Here is a 12272-nt window from a genome sequence, read left to right on the forward strand (position 1 = left end):
AATTTGCTGCTTTGTTTTTACCTGGAACTGGGAAGAAGGAGAAGATGCGCAAAGGAACAACACAGAGCTCTGCAAAGGCAAAGTCCACACCAATGATGTCAACCAAAATCTTCTCTGATACATTTGGTGTCCAAAACATCACAAAACAGAGCTGGGGAAGAAAACCACAAGAACAGTGTTGAAAAGAGGAGGACAGGAAAGAGATAGGAACAGGTATTCTGAAGTGCCTGGTCTTGGCCTCGCATACAGGTACTTCCTGTCTTGAATTGGGGCTGGGGATAGGTACAGTGCCACAGCATTCAGGAATCTCTAGCATCCACAGATATTACAATATGTTGTAAACAACCTTCCCCCCATCCTTGAAAGACAGTGTTGCAAAATAAATGGGGTGTGGTGGCAGCTTAGGTTCTTTGGGGGCTGCCATTCTGGTGCCCTCTCTGAATTGGCACCAGGACTAGTGCCCCAGTCACTCCCAGCCACATTACTGATTATGTGCTGTTTCAGAGAGGTCTTTAATTAAATACACTTTTCTTCAGCCCACTTTCTCTTCCTGTGCTCTAGCCAGTATGCAGGCACACACAAGCTTTAGCCTTAGAGACAACTAGCTGGTCACCAAGAAGATGCCCTATTTCAGAAATGAAGAATAAACTGTATAGAACCTAGCCAGGTAATGGAAGTCAAACTGGTATCACTTATCTAAAATGTCCTTTTCAAAATGATAGTAATTTTATTGCAAGGCAAAAAAGGAAAATATGTGAAGCTTGAAATAACAGAAATTTGAAATAATTTCAAGTAATTTGGGGGGGGTAAATATTTTTAATCATAAATGCTTAGGGCGAACAATTTGTCCACTTTCCTGGTTATAGAGAACAGGCTTTTTACAAGTGCCTGAAATTTGGGGATGATATAAAACTGTAATAACAATGTAACCTTTCAGTTTATAAGCACATCCTGTTAGGCAAATTCCACTTACTTTTATGTACTGAAAAATACAGTAGCTTAATTGCCTAAAATGTGAAGAGAAATGGCTAGTCTAAATGAAATAGGGCTTTTTTTCTCTCATGTTTTTTCAGTTTTTTGGAATATGCTTTCCATGTAGTCAGATGTAGCTGATTAATTTAATTGCAGTGACTTGGTACAAGAACTCAAACACTTGTATATCAAAGAAGAAATTTTTCCACTGATTTGGCAAAAAAGAATGGAAAATATTGTCCTTAACCTACCCATCCCTTTAAGCTACTCTTCCATACACAACAATAAATACTGTTCCTGCGAGCTTGATACAAAATGTTGCACATTATGTTGGAGAGCAGCACTTGCACGTTCAAAGTACAAAGTACATGCTATTATACATCAGAGAACAATTTGTTCTCAACTACATCCTAATATGGCTTAGAGGCAGAAATCATTTCTTTAGTTCCGGAATTACTTTTAGGATCCACTCCTGCTCCCACTGAAGTTAATTACTTTAATAAAGCAGATTCACAACTGTGACTCTCACCCTGAAAACACCTTTGCATATGCCTAATGTTACCACTGTGACTTGTTCAACTGAAATTACAGCAGAAAAGTTAAATGGGATGTTCACCACATTCAAGTTAATTCTGTGCTAAAATATTTGCAGAATCAGGAACTGACACTGCAAAGTGTTAGAGAAGCTTGAATTCTTAATGCGTAATGTCCTATACTTGGAGATTCCTGGGTTCTTAGGAATAAAAATGGTATGTTGTTATTATTTATTATATCCCAGGGTGTGCCTGGAGATGTGCAGAATATGGAAAACAGTTCCACCCTTGTGGAGCTTACATGGTAAATAGACACATACAATCACCTCTAGATTAAAGTGCTCTGAATGGTGCTGATTAAGGGGCTTTATCTCAAGATATTGTTCAATACAAGCTATAATTATGTAGGTATGCTATATTACTTCTTATTAAGTGGATTTGCAATGGTAGATTGATTCAATGTGCAGACATTCTCCATTGACTTGGCCAATGAGATCTGATTTTACTGCCATAGTAACCAAATCCACTTGAATCTTCTGGTTCTAATCTTAACAATTACATTCTGCTCTAGTGCGAGCTATTGCAAATATCACCTCCCTGTGTCCTTCTGTAACAGAGTAGATTTTCACTGCCAATATAAAAAGAGTCTCAGGAAGAAAGTCAGTGCTTTGTGACCAAGTGGAATTGCCTTCCTAAGTAGGATTGCTTATTTGTTTGGGCCCCAGGAGCAGAATGGGTCCGATTCTTCTTTTCCACAATACTTATAAACTGTATTTGTTTTCTGAAAAGTTTTAGCCTTATTCCAGTGATGGACTCAAGACATGGTTTGGTGGAGGTTTGCCCCTGGGGGAAGGGGAGGATGGGACATAGAGAGGAAACCATAGAGAGTTGATTCAAAGAGACTCTTCCAACAAAATGGAAGGAGGGATGCCTAACCATCAGTTGGTTCTACTAAGGCATAGGGTGAAGCCTAAAACCTTTGTAATAACAGTTGCTCTTTACTTCATAAAGGTTAGACTGTTGTCAAAGGAGGCACTGGCTGTGAGATTAGTGGGAAAGGAAAAAAATACCACAATAGAAGATGTTGTCTGTTCTAAGAGAGCAAGCATGTGGTACATACAAGAAAGGACAGGCCCTTCTGCTGGACAAGGATAGGCCCTTCTGCTGGACAAGCATTCCTTTGGGCATTTTTATCATTACATATCTTAACATTTCCTTTCTAAAATGGAACTTGTTAACTTCTGGTTTTCAATGCATGTCTCTTTGACTACATCTACACTGCAAATGAAGGTATGATTATAGCCTGGGCAGACCTTACACACAAGTTTTTATGCAGGTAGCACAGATAGCAACAGCAGTAAAAGGTATACAACAGAGGTAGCAACGTTTTTGGGCAGAGTGCCAAAAACCTGTGTAACCTCAACTTGTAAGATGTTGGTATGCCGGAGCAGATGGTTGTGGGAGCTGCAAGGGGTCCAATCCTTTTTGTGGCAGCATAGAACTGGTACCTTCCCTGCAGTCTGCTTAGAGGCACACATGCCAAGCAAAATATCTTTGTGTACCATACTCTGACACCTACGCTAGGGGTTGCCTATCTCTGTTATAGAAGTATGGGCTTCTGCATGGGAAAGCAACCAGACAACACACCCTGGAACCCCTATACAGCCTGCATTGAAGTCCAAGTGACTTTTTAGTCAGGTGGTTTCACATGCTGCCAGCCATTCAGTCTGACCTGTCTCTGCTGAAGGGATGCTGTAAGTGGATAGGTAAAGAGTGAACCTTGCTAAGGCTGAACACTGAGTACTTCAAAAGTAAGGTCCATTGCCTGTGGAGTTCTAGCATTGGAAAAGGCCTTAGTTTGCTGTCTTACAGTAGGACTGCAGCATAATTTGGAATACTCATTATTAGGGCTGTGCAAAGCTTTGGGTGGTGATTCGATTTGGAGGAGATTCGGCCCGATTCAGTGGCCAAATCTCCAAATCCAAATCCAATGAGGGGACCAATTTAAAGGTCCAAATTGATTCACAGCTCTCCGAAACTTCAGAAAATATTCGGAGAGCTTTGATGATTCAGGCAGCATGGAGCTGCAGTCAACTCCAAGCTGGTAAAAACTAGGGGAGGGGAAGGGGGGATGGAGGAAGGGGGAGGGGACCATGGGGGGACCCCTGCCAGTGCCCCTGACCCTGCCTATTCTCCCAACCCCCCCATGCCTGCCCTGCCTGCCCCACCTCCTGGTACTTTAAAGAAAAGGCCACCAGGTGCTCACTGAGTGCTGCCGGGCGGGGGATGATCCCCACTGCCCTATGCTGCATGGGGGCTCTGCCATGAGCCCCCTGACCTCCCCTTCGCTTCCCCAGCTCCCCCATGGGTGCCCTGCCTGCCCCAGCTCTGGCCCTTTAAGGAAAAAAAAAGCCAAGAAAAGCCCCGGGACTCACAGCTCCTGCAGTGGCCTTGGGGCTTCATGCAGAACCCCTTACATGGTGCAGGGCAGCAGGGATTGCCCCCCTGCCTGGCAGGAGCGGTGAGTTTGGGGGTTTTATGGTTTTCATACAGAGCCCCCCCCATGCAGCGTGGGGCAGTAAGGGGCAGCAGGGAACCCTCCCCCCTTGCCCAACAGCACCCAGTGAGCACCGGGGCTTTTATTTTTTTAAAAGAGCAGGCAGGGGATGGGCCTGGCTGATTTGGAGATTCAGCTGTATCAAATCGGGACAGTAATTTGACTTACCAAATCAAATCACTGCCCCCCAAATTGGCCGAATCCGAAACGAATGCTAGCCACTTTGCATAGGCCTACTCGTTATACAAAAGGCTTGTATCAATTAAGGCTGGTATAATGTAGTTTGGTTTCTCCTGGAGAGGAGATAAGAAAGCTATCTTCTTAAATACGGAGTAATAGAGGAGGGGGGAGTGGCCGTAAGTGTTTTTAAGTCATTTATATGGGGTGTTAGAACAAAGGTGATGGCTAAATAAGAAACGGAGGAAAAACAGGACAGTGGAACATAACACAGATTGTGCAAGTCTGGGTGACAAGCGTGATGGTGTTTTTCATTAGCGATAAAAAACTATTTTGGAGGGAAAGAAGAATTTGGCTTGTCTATATCTATGTGTTGGGAAATGGACACCCAGGACGAGAAATGGAAACAGTAGCACAGAGTTGGATAAGCGGGGACTCACCCTGGGTAAAGATTTAGAGGGAGGCACCAGACTGGGTGCCACAGAGGTTGCTGAAACTATTGTGCAGGGAGTCTGCATAGCAATAGCAGCCCTGAGCCCTTGCTGGGTCAGCTGCTGGAGTCAGAGCGTGATGACCCTGTGCTCATTACCAGCAGCTGAGTCTCTGCATAAGGTAAGACTTGCTCAGAATTCTCCCCATCCCCCATTCCACACAATAACTCCATCCAGGGCACTGAAATAATTAGTTATGACTCTCATTAGCAGGAAAGAAGAAGGAATTAGAATGAACTAATCAGTTTTAGTGACAGGCAGAGGTCTGTTGTATTTTTAGAGTGAATTTTTGCTGCTTTTCTTGCTCCAAATTAGAGTAACCACCAGGCACTGGAAAGGGGATAAATGAAAGGTAATCGTTCCCTTGATGCAGAACAGGTCATGGGGCTGCTGTGTTGCTTTCTTCTCCAGACCATGCTGCTGCTGCTGGGTTATAATAGCAACTATTGTTGGACCTCTCTAATAGAGATCTTTAGCTGCTGCCTAATTTGATGAATCCCTGAATCAAACAGGCCCCATCCCCCACTTGCTCTCCTAGCCCCGTCAATGGCTGCCCTGCCTAGCCCCAGTATCCTAGCTCTTAAAAAAAAAAAAAAGCCTGGCCTCACCAGATGCTGCCAGGTGGGGGAGGGCAATCCCTGCTGCATCATGCTGTGTGGGGGGCTCTTCCAGGAGCCCCCATCCCCCGCCTGCTCTCCCAGCACCCCCCCCATGGGGGCCCCACCTGGCCCCAGGGCCTGCTCTTTAAAAAAAAAAAAAAAAAAAAAAGCCCCACACTCACCAGCTCCTCCTAGGCAGGGGGTGATCCCTGATGCCTCCCACTGCCCCGTGCTGCATGGGGGCTCTGCAACAAGCTCCGAGAAGCCCTGAGGCTGCTGCAGCAGCTGGTGAGTGCAGGGCTTTTTTTTTTTTAAAGAACCACGACCTGGGGCCAGGCGGGGCAGCCATGCAGGGGGCTGGAAGAGCGGGTGGGGGTCGAGGGGTACTCAGGGAGGCTGTGGGAGCAAGCAGGGGATGGGGCCTGGCAGGGGTCCCCCATGGTCCACTCCCCACTCTTCCAGCCCCTCCACCCCCTACTTACCAGCATAGAGGTCTGGGTCCAGCTCCCTGTGGCAGCGAACGGGGACTGCCCGAATCTCTGAAGTTGTCTGAATCTTTTCCGAATTGATTCAAACAGCTTTGAATTGATTCAGACCTTTTTATTGGTCTCGTGATTTGATTCAGATTTGGCTGCCAAATTGGGCTGAATCTCCTCTGAACTGAATCAGTACCTGAAGCTGCGCAGTGCCCTATTGCTTACCTATTGCTAATTTGGTGTATTGCTAAAAAGAGAAAGGAGCTTTAATCAATAAAGTACTTACTGCATTCTTTCATATGGTGCTTTTGCTTTTCTAGAAGAGTGAATTCAGAAACTTTGTATCCTGGCATGATGTGGCAGAGACCTTGACTGCAAGAAAGCCCAAAGGAATGCGCTATTTCAAGCAAGACTTCTGTTTGAACATGTCAAGTCTCAAACTGTAAGTTCTTAGTCAGATTTCTACATAACCCCTTCTTTTACATGTATTTTATGCATTTGATCTGGAACTCAGCCACTCATGTTAGAAAATGTTGCTAAGATTTTGTTTCAGATTCCTCATGAGAGTCCACAGGTTTTCAAGAATTTCTAGTATTTAATCTTATAGGTACTGCTTATAGGCACACTCTCCACATGCTATGTTTCTTGCACTCTTCCTCTGGCTGCTTGACACTGCTGGAGACATGGTACTTATGCTAGCTAGCCACTGTGTTATGCAATCAATCATGATTTACTCAGGGACCAGCTCAATACACAGTAGCTAGTGAGGATAACGATTTAATGAGTGAGGATTAACATGTACAAAACCACAGACTAAGGAGAGGAAAGAATCAATACAGAGCCAGTAACTGCTTCTGTCCCAAGACAGACACAGTTGCACAAGCACCCATGACACGAGTTTTGCCTGTCAGCAGCTAGAGGCACAGGGCCCCAGAACCCAGAAGCCCCTGTACCTATCTCCTTGAAAGTTGGCAGACTTCATGGCCTCTGCAGGGGCTAGCAGGCCTGCAATTTGACCCCACTGTGACTTAACATGTACATGTGACCTGAGTTTTGCTTTCAAGAATTTGGGGTGTAGTTTCCCCCAAACCGCTGCACCTCACTCCTTGAAACTTGGCAGGATTTGTGGCCTCCACAGGGGTTACTCTTCCTGCATGCTTAATTCAAATCAAGCCAGAAATGACAAAGCTATAGGCTATTTTGTCCTTCTCCTTTATATCCTATGGGCGAAACAGCAAAACAATTTTGCCATTTCAACCCTGTTTCAATGGAACAAAGCAGAACAGGTGTTTTGAATTGAAACAAAATTCAAAACAAATGCTGTTCTGTCAAAATATCAAAACATGGTCGAAATGGAATGCTGCCGTTTTGCACAGCCCGTTACAGGTTGGCTGAAGTAAACATTCCATATCTGTGACTTCCTTATGGATTCTGATTTCTTTCTCCAGAATATCCCCTTTGACTCTTATCTATCAGGTTTTGTCACAGATCCATGACTTGGAGAAAGCCTAGTTGTAGCTTATAAAGGACTAAATAATAGAGAATAATTTATTAGGAAGAAAAAAAGCAAAGTAAAGGGAACATGTCAAACTTGAACACCAAGTGGAGTATATTACTGTGCATTCATTAGCACTTGAAATTCCTTTCCCCTGACATCTCACTAGATGTTACTTTTAAGTAATGGCAGCAGAGCATATATCCCATGCACCCTTCCCATCTGTCATCTGCTTTAAACTTGTGAGAAAAAGCCTTCTGCTGTGGGGAGTGGAGAATGGACAGAGCCTGAGCTCTAACGCATTAATACAACTCTACTGTTCTTGTCACCCAGTCCTAACATGGCCAGGCCTCCCATCCCAGAACTCTGTCTATGGTTCTAGGAGCAGGCAATGAAAGACATCAGTGGAAAGTAGTATCAGAAATGGGTGGATGCATACAAAACATGAGATAAAATGTATGTGGCTATCTAGAGTTTGAAGATTTTCAGTACTTCATGGTGAGGAGAGGAGCTGCTTAATGAGATGTAATTCTCTTCAAACAGTGAACAGAAAAACATAGACTATTAGGAAAAATCTTTCCCATGGTGAGAGTTTGTCCTAAGGTTACTGCAGAAAGAACCAGTGCCTTAGACTAATCAAAAACATGGTGGATGAAGAACTGGAAAGTTTGAATCATGTCATTTTTGGGGAACAGACTGATGGAGATAGTGTGATAAAGACAGGCTTTTTTCTAGAACATATCACTTATTCCTCTACCCTGAAGCCCTGAACTAAATCCAATGAAACTTGCATTAATCCAACTAGATAGGACATCACATTTCTGTTAGTCAACCTTAAAACCTTTTTAAAACCAAACAACAAAAGCTTTGCTCTCATAGCATGACAGTGCATTCCCTTCGAAGAAAGTTTACTTTCAAATAATTCCTCAGCAGTTAAGTACTAACACAGTAGTTGTAAAATAGCAGGCCGAAGCTATAACGTTACAAAACTGGCTAATGTTCCAGGTCATGTTTATTATAATCCAAACATTTCAGAATGTCAAATGCATTGTTGTCATTTAAAAGACATTACCTTTGTTCTTGAATATTTAGAATGAGTGATTTCTCAAGATTTGCCTGCTCTCCTTGTTATTCAAGAACACCAAAGATTAGCTGAAAGGCACTGAATCTGATCAACTTTCTTTCTGAAGTAATTTGCTTGTATGAAATATTTTATGATGATACCTACTAGCTCAGGAGTGGCCAACCTATGGCATTAGTGCCACAAGTGGCACAGGTAGCCTGTGTGTGGTTCAAATATCCTTTCTATACTTTTCTGCCCCTCATTTTCACCATAGCTTCCACCTAACATACTTGCATTCCTTTTTGCTCCCCACAGGACTACAATAGCAAGCAAATATATGCCTGAAACTGATAAGTGGTTTTTGAATGCCTCACTCTTTGGCTACCCATTTTCAGTCATTTTACTAAGGCTGTAATGCTGGGGATTCAGTGTCCAGCATTTCTTGAACATTGGATTTCTTTAAAATGTTAAATTGGGTGTAAAAAATGGAGGCATCAAACGATGGCCAGTCAGTCCTAAAAATGTTGTAAATAGCTTTTTAATCAATCCACACAGCTGAAACCTATGTTAGGCCTGGTTTTGGTTTAAAGTGTTGTGTCCCCAAACCCAGCCAGGCTGCAGTAACTGAATAGCTGTCTTTTGCAAAAGCCCTTTCTCGACAGCAGGGGGCACCTCTGAGAGACTGAATCTTCTGCTTTTCTGTTCCTCCCTCCTGCTGCTTCTCAGAAGCCAGCTGAATGAGGGCATTGCTTGTTTGGCAAGGACAAAGCAGGTAGAAGACTAGGCCTCTCTTCCTTGCAGGGTCCACTGGGTCTGCCATTACTTAAAAGTCAGTGTCTGATATCACTCAGTGTCAGTCCTTACTCAACCTGACCAGTGCATAGATTGTTATGTGCCTGGATAGCCATCACTGAAATGTTTCATAGTTTCATAGTTGATTGGGTTGGAAGGGACCTGAGCAGATCATCAAGACCGACCCCCTGCCATGGTAGTAAAGAGTACTGGGGTCAAACGACCCCAGCAAGGTATTCATCTAGCCTCCTCTTAAAGACCCCCAGGGTAGGAGCCAGCACCACTTTGCTTGGAAGATGGTTCTAGATCCTAGCCGCCCTGACCGTGAAGTCGCGCCTCCTGATGTCCAGTCTGAATCTCTCCTCTGTCAGCTTGTGACTGTTATTTCTAGTTACTCCTAGTAGTGCTCAGGGGAACAGGGACTCCCCCAGTGCCTGCTGGTCCCCTCTGACTAGTTTGTAAGAGGCCACTAGATCCCCCCTCAGCCTTCTCTTGTGGAGGCTGAACACGTTCAGGTCCTGTAGCCTCTCCTAGTAGGGCCTGCCCTGCTGCCCCCTGATCATGCGAGTGGCCCTCCTCTGGACCATCTCCATGTTGTCCACATCCCTCCTGAAGTGCAGCACCCAGAACTGGATGCAGTACTCCAGCTGCAGCCTGAGGGGGAAGATAACCTCTTTGGACTTGCTTGAGATGCATCTGTGGATGCATGACAAGGTATGGTTGGCCTTCTTGTCTGTGTCCCCACACTGTCAGCCCATGTTCATTTTGGCATCAATAATGTCTCCAAGATGCTTTTCTGCCTCTGCACTGTCGAGAAGGGAGTTCCCCAGCCTGTAGGTATGCTGCTGGTTCTTCCTCCCCAGGTGCATAACTTTGCATTTGTCAGTTTTGAAACCCATCCTGTTCTCATCCGCCCACCCCTGTAACCTGTCTAGGTCCGATTGCAGCCTATCACTCCCTATCACAATGTGTTGATACTTACTAGTTAATGTAATACATCAATATGACAATATTCGTCATTACCCTATATTTTCAAGTATTCTTGCATTCCTTTGATAGCTAAGGGTACACCATGAGAATGGGTCCTGAGTTTTTCTTTGGAGGGAGGAAAATCAATATAATCACTTTTTTTCCTTAAATCAAAGGACTATTTTTTAATATGTTTGTGGGACAAATCATATTCTAAGGTTCACCTCTGTATCTCCATTTGCATAAGGGGAGTTGCTCAAGGACACAGTTTAGTCTCCTGACCAGTCTGAACTGAAAACTGCAGCCCCTCAGACTGCAGTTTTCAATAAGATGTTGTGTCTCCACAGGGATTGTCTCCGTAGGACTGTGTGCTATATGCTGCATCCTGCTTGGCTAGTTAGGTATCTCTACTCTGCAACTGAGGTGCACTGGCTAACAGGGATTCTGTTTCTAGGTACTAACCAGCTGGCAAACAGCAAGAGACAATATATGCTGCAATAAACTACAGTGCTGCAACCTGTGTTTAATTAGATGGGAGATATCTGAACAAAAGAGAATCTAGCTGTTTTCTTAGCTTGCTGTTATAATCTCTCATTTTTAAGAACTTCTCTTTTGCTGTCTTATAAAGTTAAGCATTTTGTGAAATAGGAATGACTGCCTGGAGAGGTTTCAGTACATAGACGTAACTCCCTTTAAAATTAAAGTTATGTATGCTTAGCAAGACAGCAATAAGTTTTACTACAGAGCTTGAAACAATTCTCTTGTTTTCCCTTGGCTTACATTTCTCTTTCAGCAGCACAAAATAACCTGGAAATATCAGGCTTGCTATACATATCTATAATCCTACAGAATATATGTGGACATTGGAGAAATGGGAGGCTGCCATGAGTGTGGTATTCCTTATAAACTCCAGTTCTAATAACTAGACAGAACCATAAGATACCACTGGAAATGGAGCAGTCCTCAGTGCCCACTAATAGGTAAATTAATGTTACAGAACCAGTAACTTGGAAACAGCAGAATTTGCTCAGTTCAACTATAAATGAAACATCTCTGGAGTGAGTAAGCAAGCAGCCACTTTGGATTGAGTAAACAGAGCATTGGAGCAGGAATGCTGTGCGTGTGTGTCTGGGGGTGGGAAGAGCAACTAAGGAAGCAATGCTCTTGCAGTGTGTCAGCTTGAGCTGAAGTGAAGCAGAAGTTGATAGTATCTGAATGTGTGTGGTAGTGACTGAGCTCTGTTTGCCATTAGGCACATTTCAGAGGTCAGTGAAGCCACTCTCTATATAAATATTCCTTCACTGCCAAAAGCCGATTGTCCTGCACCTCCTTAGAAGGTAAAATGGACTTAAAGTTTTTATTGGTATATTTATGGCTCACAACAGCTAAATCTATAATATCCCTTTAAGTCCCAAGTAAATCATACATTTCAAGCGTAGAGCTTGAAATGACTGCCTTCCCCACTCACCCCTTAACACTTGCTATGGTATAGAAAGACATGAAAATCAGGAAGCAGTCTTAAACAGTCAAGGTTTTTTTCCTTAAGTAGAATACTCTAATTAGTAATACCTGAAGCTACACTATCCTCTTGTACCTTCAACTCATTCATTACCAAAACTGCTACTGCTACTTTCCTGTAGTCCTCATTCATGGAGAGCATGTCCACAGGACAGGGGAAAACGTTAAGTATGAATTAATTTTTACAACATTGTGGGTATTATTTACAGCTTTAAGCTGTTTAAATGAAGTTGTTTCAAGTCACTGAGGACTGCCCAGTACTCTTGGCACAAGTGAACTCGGTGACAGCTAGGTTAACCCAGTAAGGTGCACACTAAGCTACCCAAAATACCTCTTAACATTGCAGAATGGAGCAAACTGGGGAAATACATGAAGAGACTAGCATGTTCCCAAGCGGGGAACATTTCTGAAGTGCAGGAAAAATACTTGGGGAAGCAGATCATAAAAAAGGTGACTAAGTTCCCTAGTACAAACCCAAGTTTGAAGCAAGCCTTTTTGAAAATCTGAAGTTAGAATCTGTTCTCACGGGTTAGCCTTCTGGCCTTGTGACAAGCTTTAATTTGATTTAATAGCAACCTGGAAGATAATGGCACACTCCAGAGTTTGAGAAAGTATCCTTGAAGTACCATA

At 43.6% G+C, this 12272-nt stretch overlaps 1 protein-coding gene and 1 long non-coding RNA gene across 2 annotated transcripts in view; one reads left to right on the forward strand and one right to left on the reverse strand.

The window, feature by feature from the left end:
- The window catches only part of ANKH (ANKH inorganic pyrophosphate transport regulator), a 154222-nt gene that overhangs the window by 5294 nt on the left and 136656 nt on the right, over positions 1-12272 (reverse strand). The window contains exon 9 of the mRNA XM_090049859.1: positions 22-151. Coding sequence (XP_089905985.1) covers positions 22-151 — 130 coding nt within the window. The remainder of the gene's footprint in view (positions 1-21; positions 152-12272) is intronic.
- Positions 6130-12272, forward strand: part of LOC149864415 (uncharacterized) — a 53802-nt gene continuing 47659 nt past the window's right edge. Inside the window, exon 1 of the long non-coding RNA XR_016442706.1 lies at positions 6130-6247. This is a non-coding gene — a long non-coding RNA (uncharacterized LOC149864415). The remainder of the gene's footprint in view (positions 6248-12272) is intronic.

This window comes from Crocodylus siamensis, chromosome 5 (assembly GCF_052110815.1).
Source record: "Crocodylus siamensis isolate JL-2025a chromosome 5, ASM5211081v1, whole genome shotgun sequence".
NCBI classification, from domain to species: Eukaryota; Metazoa; Chordata; order Crocodylia; family Crocodylidae; genus Crocodylus; species Crocodylus siamensis.